The sequence below is a fragment of the Glycine max genome, chromosome 6 (assembly GCF_000004515.6).
Source record: "Glycine max cultivar Williams 82 chromosome 6, Glycine_max_v4.0, whole genome shotgun sequence".
Taxonomy (NCBI): domain Eukaryota; kingdom Viridiplantae; phylum Streptophyta; class Magnoliopsida; order Fabales; family Fabaceae; genus Glycine; species Glycine max.
Window position 1 is genome coordinate 21,986,668 of NC_038242.2, and position 12,425 is coordinate 21,999,092.

The 12,425-nt window shown below is 32.0% G+C and overlaps 3 protein-coding genes and 1 long non-coding RNA gene across 4 annotated transcripts; 1 reads left to right on the forward strand and 3 right to left on the reverse strand.

Moving 5' to 3' along the window:
- Positions 1-1,364: 1,364 nt before the first annotated feature.
- On the reverse strand, positions 1,365-1,562 carry LOC113001864 (uncharacterized). The gene has a single exon (XM_026128732.1). The coding sequence runs from the start codon at positions 1,560-1,562 to the stop codon at positions 1,365-1,367; it is 198 nt and encodes a 65-aa protein (XP_025984517.1).
- A 6,126-nt stretch (positions 1,563-7,688) lies between these two features.
- On the reverse strand, positions 7,689-10,133 carry LOC121174996 (probable magnesium transporter NIPA4). Its single transcript, XM_041016143.1, has 5 exons — positions 10,085-10,133; positions 9,640-9,726; positions 9,038-9,128; positions 8,805-8,965; positions 7,689-7,834 (listed from the first exon to the last, which is right to left on the reverse strand). The coding sequence occupies exons 1-5, from the start codon at positions 10,131-10,133 to the stop codon at positions 7,689-7,691; spliced, it is 534 nt and encodes a 177-aa protein (XP_040872077.1).
- A 241-nt stretch (positions 10,134-10,374) lies between these two features.
- Positions 10,375-11,213, reverse strand: LOC113001865 (mRNA-decapping enzyme subunit 2-like). Its single transcript, XM_026128733.2, has 2 exons — positions 11,009-11,213; positions 10,375-10,794 (listed from the first exon to the last, which is right to left on the reverse strand). Exons 1-2 carry the CDS (start codon positions 11,126-11,128, stop codon positions 10,600-10,602), a joined length of 315 nt encoding a protein of 104 aa, XP_025984518.2. The 5' UTR covers positions 11,129-11,213; the 3' UTR covers positions 10,375-10,599.
- LOC121174980 (uncharacterized) lies at positions 11,213-12,060 on the forward strand. Its single transcript, XR_005891856.1, has 3 exons — positions 11,213-11,402; positions 11,487-11,560; positions 11,922-12,060. It is a non-coding gene; the product is annotated as an uncharacterized lncRNA (long non-coding RNA).
- Positions 12,061-12,425: the final 365 nt, after the last annotated feature.

Sequence of the window (12,425 nt, forward strand, 5' to 3'; positions counted from 1 at the left end):
TTGATACATGAGATGGAACAGGTTGCTAAGGTGGAAGTCTAAAGGTAAATAACATACAAATGTGCGCTTAAGAATTTTTTATATAATTGTTACAATATGTAGCCCAAGTGGGAGATTGTTGGAATTTTCTATTTTAATAGTTAATGTGGGCTAATATTATAAGACAATTATATTAGCTATTTATCATTAGTGGGTTTTATTTTATATGATCAAATTAACTAAGCCCGTTAAACAACTAAATCAAATGATATGAACTTAAATGAGCAGATGTTAATGTTGGCCCATTAGGGAATAATGGGAATCCTATTAGGTTAATACGCTATAAGAAAGTTATGGTCCTCAATATACCGAGCCGTCACATATAGTTTCTCTTATCACCAAATGAAGAGTTACAAAGTCCTATTAAGGAATAAAGAGGTTCCGGTTGAGGAAGAACTATGAAGTCACAGGTTATGTTGTTAGTTGGTTATCCGTTCCATAACAGATCCTAAGAAGAGTACATAAATCAGAAATTACCTATGGATTTAGATTGCGATGCATTTGTTTAATTAATCATTGTGAATCCAGGTATTCCTAAAACTCTTCTTGATAATCTAACGTAATGTATTTCTGGTGGTTATATTAATATTTTATAAGAATCCTCTAAAATTCTAACAAAAAGTTTGTTGCTTCATCACCATAAAAACCCATCGAAAAAGGAAGGAGATAGAGGAAGAGGAAGAAGAGACGGGATGGTACTTAGAGGCCGTGAGCCAACGAGGAGCAGGGTTCTGCTTCATTCGCAACGGTGATGAAAGGAAAGGTTTGCATAATGGGTGAGAGAGATGAAAAGGGGAAGAAAATAGAAATAAAAAAGGGGATGAAGCTAGAAATAAAAAAGGGAGGGGAAAAGTATCCGAGAGAGGGTTTTGAGCGGGAGAGTTGACAAGAAAATAAAAGTATATAACTTAAAAAGAAGTGAAAAATTAAAATGTTAACACCTACAAAGTTGTCTCTATTGCATGAAAACTTGATAGGTGTCTCTCGGAAGATTTTTAAATTTAGATACTATGAACTTTGGATGACTCTTTTATGAAGTTCCAAATACGTAGTAGAGTTTTCGATCACTCAAAATGCACATAAATAATAGCACAAGCAACGGGTAATATGAATTAGTACTTAATGATAAAATCTTGATTATGTGTGAATAAGAAGATAAACAGTGAGCTTACTAGTACAAAGATGACATAACTTAGTCCACTGCATAAAGTGACACCTAATATAACTTGGGTTCAAAACTTGGGGGGTCTTTCAATGGATTGCAAGCCCTAAAATTAAACTAACTAAAATTTGGAGAGGTTTTGTTACTTAATACAAGCTGACTACTAAGCAAATGCTGCGGGAGCATAGTCATAATCATCATAGTCGTCACCTTCCATATATGCAAAGGCATAATCTCTATTCCTGTTATAATTATCTTCTTCAGTGCAAGTTATGGGATCATAATGATACCAAACACCGTCTTTGTTGTCACATGCATGCTTCTTGAACTCTGGGTTAATGGCCTTGGATATGGATTCCATTTAGCCTTGCAGACTAGGTATTGAATAGGTGTGGGAAAAAAAGAATGAGTGGAAGTTAAAAGATACTAATAGTGAACGGTGTAAGTTGAGTTGAGTTGATAGGGACTACTTGTTGTTTATATAGGATAATAGGAAGAAAGGAAATTGTTAGACTCGTTTTGGCACATGCAAGCCTCATGGAGAGTGTGAATTTTAACTTATGACTCAGTGCCTAGACGTGGGATGCAATTTTGTGGAGCCACATAGGAAATTCTCTTGACAATTTAGCAAAAAGAATGTGTGTTGTGTTTGTGGGGTTGTGAATAGCTAGCGAAGATAATTTTGGGTTTGAGGTGTGGGTCATGTGTGAAATGTAAAGTTAGGGGTAAAACACTACTACAAATAAAGCTTTTTAAGTCGGTTTTGAAGGGCATTTTACGACGGTTTTGAACCGTCATAGCACGCAGTGTCGTAAAATGGACCAACCTCTACAACAATGGTTTTTGAACCGTCTTTAAAGACTGGTTTTTCTAAGACGGTTTTGAAAATAACCGTCCTAAAATGTATTGCTTATTTAAGGCGGTTCTCAACTACTAACCGTTATAATAGGCCAACTTTCTAAGACGATTTTTGCTAAAACCGTTTTAGAAAGTGAGACTTACTAAGACGGTTTTGCCTATAACCGTCTCAGTATGTCATTTGTTTTGAAGGTTTTTTAAGACGGTTTTGCCTGCAACCGTCTTAGTATGTCTCAATTACTAAGACGGTTTACGTCGAAACAGTCTTAATATGTCTATTGTTTTGAAGGCTTTCTAAGACGGTTTTGGCTGAGACCGTTTTAGAAAGTGAGACATACTAAGACGGTTTAGGTTGAGACCGTCTTAGTATGTCCTTTATTTGGAGCAGTTTCTAAGGCGGTTATTCTTAAAACCGTCTTAGAAAGTTAGGCATACTAAGACGGTTTTCCAACAACCGTCTTAGAATAGTTCATTTTTTTTTAATTTTTTTTGTGCGGCTTTAATTTTTAGGTGGTGTTTTAATTATTCTATACATTGATTTGAAGCAAAAGAATTTACATAATAAAAGAATTTACATAATTAAAGAAAGAATTTACATCATGTTGAAGAATTGTAAAATCGTTTAATCACATAATAAAAGAATTTACATAATTAATGATAATATATAGTTTTGCAAGAATTTAAAATTACTATGGAATATCTAACATTGTTAACTTCAGTTGTAAGTTATCCACAAATTACAAGCAGTGCTGAAACCTCCCTCACCATGTAATGAGTCCATAATTAAGGGCAGATGCAATAAATCCCTGAACAAAAACAAGGACATTGATTAAAAGTTGATATAAGGATCACCAAGTGTTTATCAGATAAAAATAAAATAAAGATCAACACCAGCAAGAAAATATTAGTTACATAAAATTTTTAAAAATCAAAATACATTTAAAAAAATTGTGAGCATAAGTACATGATACTTTGACAGATTTCACTAAATGGTAACAGAAATTCATCAATCAACCTATTTTTGTAAAAACATTCACCTCTCACACTTCATTTGCAAGCAGTTCATTACACAGGTATATGCAGTTCATTTGCATAAATACATGATACTTTGACTAGCAAATAAAATTAGATCTATACAGCTAGTGGCGGAATTAAAACCATTTCATTGACATAGGAGTGAACTTAGGAAAAAATCAGCCAATGGGCTAGAAGCCTAGAACACCTGATGACATTGGAAATCATCCCTTTCAGTTATTGTAGAAAACTGCATGCTAGTCATACCTTTCACGTTTACTTTCTATTCTCAAAACATTGAAGGCATTGTTAATCCTATACAGTGGTTTTTCTATTATAGCGATATTAAGCTTCTTTTTACTATCTGCATGCAAGTTGTCCAAAGGTATTTAGCTAAATTGCAATATTTGAATGCCTTACCGAAGTATGGAATATTGCGACAAGAGAGTTGTTCTGCAGATTTGTCTTGATTCCTGGATACAACAGGGCATTGAGAAGAATTTTTCCTACCTGCAGTATAGTTAACAGAAATGGAAACAATAAGTGAAGTTCTCAATTAAATAACTAAGACTATAGATTACATTTAGATTGATCCCCTAAAAACATACTAGACATACAACAGGGCATTGAGAAGAATTTTTCCTACCTGCAGTATAGTTAACAGAAACGGAAACAATAAGTGAAGTTCTCAATTAAATAACTAAGACTACATATTACATATAGATTGATCCCCTAAAAACATACTAGACATACATCTTTATCTGCTGGATCACTTGACTAAAAAAACCAAGGATAACAGAAAACTATCATTGAGATGAACATTACAAAATCAAGCTGAATTGAAACAAGAGCAGAAAAATAAAAACAATGATGCCCCATATCTATACTCTATAATGACATATTCAGTATATAATTAACCTATTAAAAAATACCTTCACATAAAATTAAAATTTTGAGTTGTATGATTAAAAAAAATCAGATAATAAAATTTACCAAAATAAATTGGATGGTAAAATGTATAAAAACAATTGGTGTAAAATTTGAAAAAAAAAGATGGTGAACTTTGTGAAATCATGATAGTTGAATGGTAAATTATATAGTTAAATTTTTAATTTTTTAGTTTTATTTTACACAATAGTTTTAAATTATATCAATATTTTTTTTTCTTAACTCTTCTATTTATCAGGAAAAGAGATCCCGTTTGATTGAAAAATAAGTAAAGTCTAATAAAAAATTATTTTGTTATAGGATTAAAGTCAAATATTATTTTGTGAGGAATCTAACTAAACTGGTGTTCCAACAAAGCAAGGTATAGCTCAATGGTATTACCCAACCACTTCACACAAACCAAACACTCAGTTGTTCCTGCAAGTAGATCAGGTGCTCCAACAAGGAGGAGAGTGCACTTAGCAACAACAAAAGCAGAGACCATGACTACTGTCATAGAAAAACTGGGCATATGCCCAATTAAGATTGAGAGGAACCCTCCTGAGTCCAAGCTCACTCAACTAGGTGTTAGGCAATAGCCCAAGTAATATACTACTTCTTTTCTTTACTATATAATAATATTTCTCTTTTTAGTTTCCTTGTAATTTCTTTTCTCCATTTGATTTCAATTATTCTAGTGGTATTTAGTTTCTCCTTTTATTATGCCTATGAGGTTAGGATTTTTTTTCTTTCATTTTTTATGAATTAATCACAGTATGTGCCTAGGTTTTTATGGGAAGTGGATCGTCTCCCATCCAAAATAATTGGAGAGTCTCCAATTAGAAAAGGACAGACCTTCCAATTAAGTGTGTGACTGAAATCAAATTGAAGAATTACCCCTCAACTCACCTTCACTTACACACTCTCAAACGTGACTGCTTCTCTTTTTTCTCTTCCCCTGAACCCGTGAACTCAACGCGCCGACTGTGATAGATGAGAAACAGATGATAAAAAAAATTAACAAAGTTTAAGATCTACCACAAGCAATAACAATCACCAAACCAAATCAGAGTCAACCTATGAATGCTTTGTACCATAACAGAATTAACAACCCTGAAATTGTCGCCGCCACAGATAACTGGTTTGGTGATGTGAAAGTACATAGCCATCGCCGTCGCCACCGCCACCGATACTGGTGTATTGATTTGGAAAGGGGGAAGCTGGACTCGCTGGAATGAATTGGGGAAATTAGGGTTGAGAGTGGCTGTGAGTGAAACGGTGAGTTTAGGGGTAACTTTCTAATTTAATCTGAACCACACATTTAATCCGATGGTCTATCTTTCTCTAATTGACACTCCAATTATTTTGGATGGGAGAGGATCCAAATCCGTTTTTATGGCCTTTTCTCTGAGTTATACAAATGCCATGGGATTGAGATTGATTTTGTTGTGTTGTTTGTATCGTAGGAAAAGATGTTGTTAAGAAATTTAAGAGGTTCTTACTTCTTAGCCATTTAACAAAATTAAGTGGACATGAAAGAATGTAGCTATCTTTCTAATTGACTCTACAAAAGTTGCAATATACAGGCTTTTTATCTTGGAAGTAAATGTTCTCAATCAAATATATGTTTTATTTTCTCCTTTCAAATGTGTTTGATCTCTCTCTCACTTGGTGTGACATCCATTTGATGTTATTATAACAGATGGGGTTGCCCTCCAAGTAAGTTCCCATGGACATATGAAGCCAAAGAGACTTGTTATCTTCTGGAAGGAAAAGTGAAGGTCTTTCCTAGTAGGTCAAATGAGTCAGTTGAAATTGCTGCTGGTGACTTGGTTGTGTTTCCCAAAGGGATGAGTTGCACTTGGGATGTGTCTGTTGGTGTTGACAAACACTATAATTTTGAATAAATCCTACAAGGGGTGCCTAATGAATGAAGAAGAAACAAAACTTCCCCTGCTCCAATTCATTTTCTGAGACCAAATCACAAATATTTTATTGATCATCCCCTAAGTTCTTTCTGAGAGAAGTTATATTTTATAAATGTCAAGAATATAATTAAACATAACTAAGGTAGTGCAAATATGGGCAAAAAAATTGACTATTTTGGGCTAGTTTGTTTAAGCTTATAAAAAGTGGTTTAGTGATATAGCTTTTGTATAGCCTATTTTTTTAGCTTATGAGAAAAACAATACAACGTCTTTTTTTTAAAAGTTTTTCTTTTTATTCTTTTGAAGAAGCTCATTAATTGATATAATTTTTTTGAACGTACCTTTTAATTAGAAAAACACTTTTTCTTTTAGAAAACTCAAACAAACAGATAATTTATAAACATGGCAAGGAATATTATTTATTGCTTCCATGTTGCTGAGCCACAATACAAGGTCAAAAGTAACAATGAGTAATATCTAAGGCTCACCAATCAACTTGGCATGAGCAACCAAAAACATTAGGAGAATTAAAAATTCAAAGAGATGCCATTTATTCATGTTATTCCCAAAAGCAGGGGGCACCCTGCCTCCTCCCCGCAGTTAACGTTACCATTTTCTCCAATAAAGATTATTTGGACAAAAATGTCCCTTTTACCCTGAGTGAAGTAAGAAATTAAGTAGTCAAAGGAGAAGAATAGACACACCCTTTATTGCTGTTCCAGCAGTAATTTAAAGAGATTTTTATTTTAATAAAAAAAGAAATGAAAGAAATAAGATTACTTAGATTTGACAAGATAACATGTAACAATGAAAAGACCAGTCTGAAGTACTCAGTTCAGTTTATAGGGATAAATAACTCAATTGTTGTATCACTCCTTTTCCTGTTTAGTAATTAAGAGTTTCTTTCACTATTCAATAGGGAAAAAAATTCCATTTTTGTCTCACAAAAGCTGCATACTTAGTTATGTTCTTTCGGCTTATAGGGTATCTTTCATCAAAAGCATTGCATATTGAGCGAAAAAAAGGTTATCATACATCCATACAATAGCACGCATCTATAGCCAGTCATTAGTTATCAACACCATCTACCACCAAGAAAAGGAAACAACCTTCCTTTATAAACATATAAATAAACGAGAATAACTTGGACAATAACAGACATCATCAGAAAAGGTCACAATCAGCAAAATCACAATACAAAGTATAATTGCTAAAAGAAATAAAGGCAAGATGAAAGGGTCTAGAATTGAATACTCACGACCGTCTACATCATCTGAAGCATTGTGGTTAGAGGGAGGCAAACTTTGATTAGAGGGGGACAAACTCTGATTAGAGATGGCCGAACTTTGATTTCCTAAAAATGGAGAGATGGAAAATTAGCAGCCAATTCCAAAAGTGATATAATTTACTGCCAAAGTTGAAGGAATATCATTGAACTGGATAAAATAAATAGCAAGTAAGTTAGTAAGATTATTATGCATGTAACATTAACTTTGCTAACCTTCATTTTTAATTGTCAAAAGGTTTTTTATTTTACAAATTCAAAAGCAAATGCAATATGAAGTTACAACAATTATGTGAGCACCTGTAGAGGGTATAGAGAATTGGCTTTGCTTAAAAAATGGCAGGACTAAAAATCTATCGAAAATTTATAGGGACTAAAAACTGGATTTCAAGATATTTAAAAGTAATTGCATAATACTAGTAAGTAGCAGAATCATGACAAATGGACATCCAGCACCAACGAAAGTCATCGATGACTACATAATGAGACATACCGTTATAGAACCTACAAGGGAACAAACACCGATATAAACCATTATGTGTGTTTGGCCATAGAGAGGAATGAAGTGGAAGATAAGGATAAAAGTAGCTATTATTACGAAAGCTGCATAAAAGAGAAATGCTGCAGTAGAAAGATTATGTTCTTGGTTAGTCGTTAAATTATGTTCTTGTGTCGTGGAAAAAATGGAAAGAAGCATAATCATGTTGTCAAGTAGAAACAAATCTCATAGATGTTGCGGTTTGAGATTATTGTAACTTGTCTGCAGTATAAGATAAGACAGAATTTCATCTATATATTATATTGTATATATTCATTTAATTTTATTTTTTTAATATTTTCTTCTTTTAAATATACTTCTTAATTTTAATTTCAAATTTTATTTGGTTTAATTAATAGTCCAGAAGATTTATATATCAATTATTTCAAACCACTTTTCCTTTTTATACTTTTTTTAACTATTTATTTATCTCTTTCAATTTACTATTTCATCTTTATTTTTAAAAATAATTTCAATAATAAAAAATGGCATTTATTTTTATGGTAAATTAAAAATATAGTATATATATATATATTAAAAAATTCATTCATAATAAATTTTAGTTATATAAAAATATTTATTTTTCCTATAATATATATATATATATATATATAAAGGATACAATAGATAATATATATTTTAAAACTGTTTTACAAGTTTAAAGAAATGAACTGAAAATCTCTTAATAAATTAATTTTTACCCATTTTAAAAATATTATTTTTAGTATAACCAAGAAGATTGATTTGTTTGTGGGATACAATTATCACTTTATGTTTAAACTAAACATTGAACTCAATATTGATCAAGAGATTCAACTATTAAATTATTTGTATTAATAACTTTTAATTTTTCATTTTTTTAAAAACATAGAAAAACGTCCTTTATGAATCACAAAGATTTTGATAAGAAATTATAATACAAAATTGCATTTAAAAATGAAAAAATTAGGAGAAAAATAAAATAATAAAAATCAAAGAGAGGGAAAGAGAAATCTAAAATAATAAATATCTATTGAGTAAAGACAGTGATATATCAAGTAGGAACATGGCTACATGGTTCCATAGCAAGATCCCACACTTCTGAAAGAGATTCAATTTCCCGTTCTTGAGGAGCATGCAAAACAATTGTTGTACATCCCACGACACACAAAATGCAACCAAGAATTCGAAAAATATGTAGCCTCTCCCGTAAAATAATTTGAGCAAGAGCAGCACTGCAAGCAAACATCACAAATCATAATTTACCACGAGTCTAGCATCAATTTGAAGCTAAATTTATATCATGCCTGATAATAATGGTAAGAGCACCAAGAAGGGTGACCAATATAGCTGGGGCAAATGCATAAGCTGCAAAATTGGCAATCTCCCCAACAATCACTGTTGAAATTGCAAATGTGTTGCAAAATTATAATAGAAATTTTAATCCACTTAATAGTATATGCAAATCATAGCATAGCATCCTTATATGCCCTTTGTGTCCATGCTGAGATATTCCCTTGGAAAATATGTGAAGCAAAAGAAAGGATATAAAAGACTAAGTTAGGATGAAGGTACAGGCTTTAGCAACTTTTTTTTTATTTATTCTTTATTTTGTGCAATGCATAAATTTGGATAATAAGTAGCAGAAACATGGATTATACATGGATGAAGGGGAAAACATACAAATGAGTGTCCCTCTTTGGATTTGTTAAGGTTCTACATAGAACTCAATCTATAGTCTACAGAAGTATAGTAACTACATTACTTTCTGCACTTGTAAAATAACTATAAAATATATATATATAAAAAAGGTAGGAGCTCAACGGATACACTTGGGAAAGGAAAAATCAACAATACATTCAATTCACTTGTCATTCCAAAACCAAACAGAATAATATGTTTTACTCACTTGTTATCATTCCCACCCACCAAAGCGGCTCATACAAGTAAGAATAACCTCCATTTCCTGTTAGATATAATTTTGGATAGTCAGTCACTATTGCACATGATCCATCACGGAGACAATGAACCAAAAAAATAAAGGAATGGCTAACAAAATTGGTAAAGGCAGGTTAGGAACCAAAACTACCAGAGGTAACAACCTCAAAATTCCATATTCAACTTCTGCAATTCCCTACACTTCAATCCTCTTAGTTGAAGGAAAATTCAAGTTCAAAGTCCATTTATAGATTTAAAGTTCAAGAAAAAATTAAACAAACGCAACCAGTGTGAATAATTAATTGCCTTTCCATATAAAGGCTAAAATTGCAAGCCAAAGTCACTACCCACATCACATTAAAAAGTGCAAATATTGTAAAGCAGAATTACTCCACTACCCATATGAAATCACAGACCTTCCTCTAACTTGATCGAGAATTTTTGTTGCTTTAGCACCATAACCATTCTCGGCACCATCCTGCAGACAGATACGCCAATACAAATTTATTGGAGAATGCAACAAGGACAAAATTTACAGCATCAAATGCATTAAAAAAGAAATGGTGAAAAACTAAAAATTTATCACACCTTTGCCCAATAAGAGTATTTAATATTTTCCATCCAATATATCAGTTAATGCAGCATTTCAGCTAGTACAAGTTGAATTTATCACACCTTTGCCCAATAAGAGTATTTAATACTTTTATAGAATTTGCACTAAAGATACAATTTGCTGATGAGAAAAATTTGAAAGTTGAATTGAATAGAAAATAGAAGGACAATAAAATTTGAATTCTTGTTTCTAAAAGTCAGCTTTTCTCCCCTTTATATTTTCTCTTCAACATAACAAAAGAAAAATACATCATTATCCCTGTTTTCTCTCCTCTATATTTTTTTTCTTCTCATCCAAACATACCATAAGCATAAGACATCAAAAATAAATTATAATAAAGAAATATAAAGAATCACATACACTGATTTCCTTTTTGGTAAGAGGAGCAAATGTTGTATCATCTTTCACTCCAGCAATAATGTAAAACCTAACTCTCTGTTGTCCAAAAATAACTTCAAGGTATTCATCCTTGTTTAGAAGTTTTGAAACATCAAAACCTGTTTCTTCCATGACCTGCGTTCACCACAAAAAAAAAAAAAACAAAACTAAGCCAAGACTCCTAATAAGACGTGAATTAGCCAATTAATATTACTTAGATTTTCAATCTATATCAATTTTTGTTATGAACAGAATACAGATAAGTATTTTTCCTAGACCTACAGTCCAAAAGCACATAGAAAAAGAGTCATTTACTGAGAAAGTGATAATTCTAAAGAAGCATGCTTACTTCTCTAATGGCACATGCATGATCTTCTTCGTCTTTGCTCTTTTTTCCATGAGGGAAGCTCCAGCTTGAACCTTTCCATCCCTTCACTAGCAAGCACTGTCCAGTGTCCACAGCATGCATGTAAGTAAATATGGCTTAACATAACAATAAATAGCTCTGAAAGAATCTCTTAATACTATTATATCACAATCATTGATAGAACCAAGTTTATCAACAAAGGGTGAGAGAGAAGATTCTGGTGTTCCATTATCTCAAGAAACTGTGTTGGTGGTTCCAAAGGTGGCAGCGCAGAGGAAAGATGAATCTCCCTAGAGCAATTAGAAGATGAATTGACAGTGTTAACATTATATATTTTGTAGAATTTTGAAGGATATACATCAGCAGAGTTTCTAATGTGTGGCTTTGTTGTTGGTGGTCATGTTTTGATCAAATAAAGATAATAGTAATCTTTTCCTTTTTAATTTTTCTTTTTTTGCAGATGTAAATTTTGGAGAAAGAGAAACTAGAATTGGTTGCTAGAGATAGTCTCAAACTTCATAGAACAAACAATTGGTAGGGGATCTTAACCGTTTTTGTGCTGCCTTAGTGGGAATAGTTTACCATTACTCTACAAAGAGAATGACATCTCCCTTCTAACATCTGAATGAACTTGTACATGATTTCTATTTAAGTTAAATCTTTTGATCATTTATGGGCCAACTCTTACGTCTATATTTGGATTGGCAATAAAGAATGGAACAAAAAGGATCAAATATAATGAGTCAGAATGTATTAGAATAGAGCGAAATAAAAATATCATTATATAGTTTGGATGTTTTGTAATGACATCATTTTGGAAAAAGGAAATAATGGAATGAAGTTATAATACTTTATTGGCTAAATTAATGGCTTTTGGATGACAAATACTATCCAGAAGAAGTTCAAGGTTTCTTCCACCCAGCTTTTGTATCAATCAAGTCCATATCAGGCAGCAACCCTGTTAATCTCTGGTCCATATCTGGATAAACTTATGACCAACCAAAATGTATTTGGTTTCAAGTGTACAACACAAGTGAACTTGGTAAGAGGTAAATAGTGTTCCCAAGTTCCAACTCTTATTTATTTATTTATTTTTTAATGTGTTCTCAATTATTTCTTTCTGCATTTTTCATCTCTGTCAATTTCAGTATGTTCCTTGTTATTGGAAAGACATCTCCAGTCGCCTATCATTTATTGCAGATCATATCAACCATTCTATTTCTGGAAAAATCTAGCTCCTCATCATGTATTCTATCTATTAAAGAATTGGTAAAGCTTAATACATGTATTCTATCTATTAAATCAATATTTTTATAAATATATCTATAATTATAGACACAATTCACCTTAAACCTATACCTACCTATAAGTTAAAATAAATCTATCATATTCAATTGTT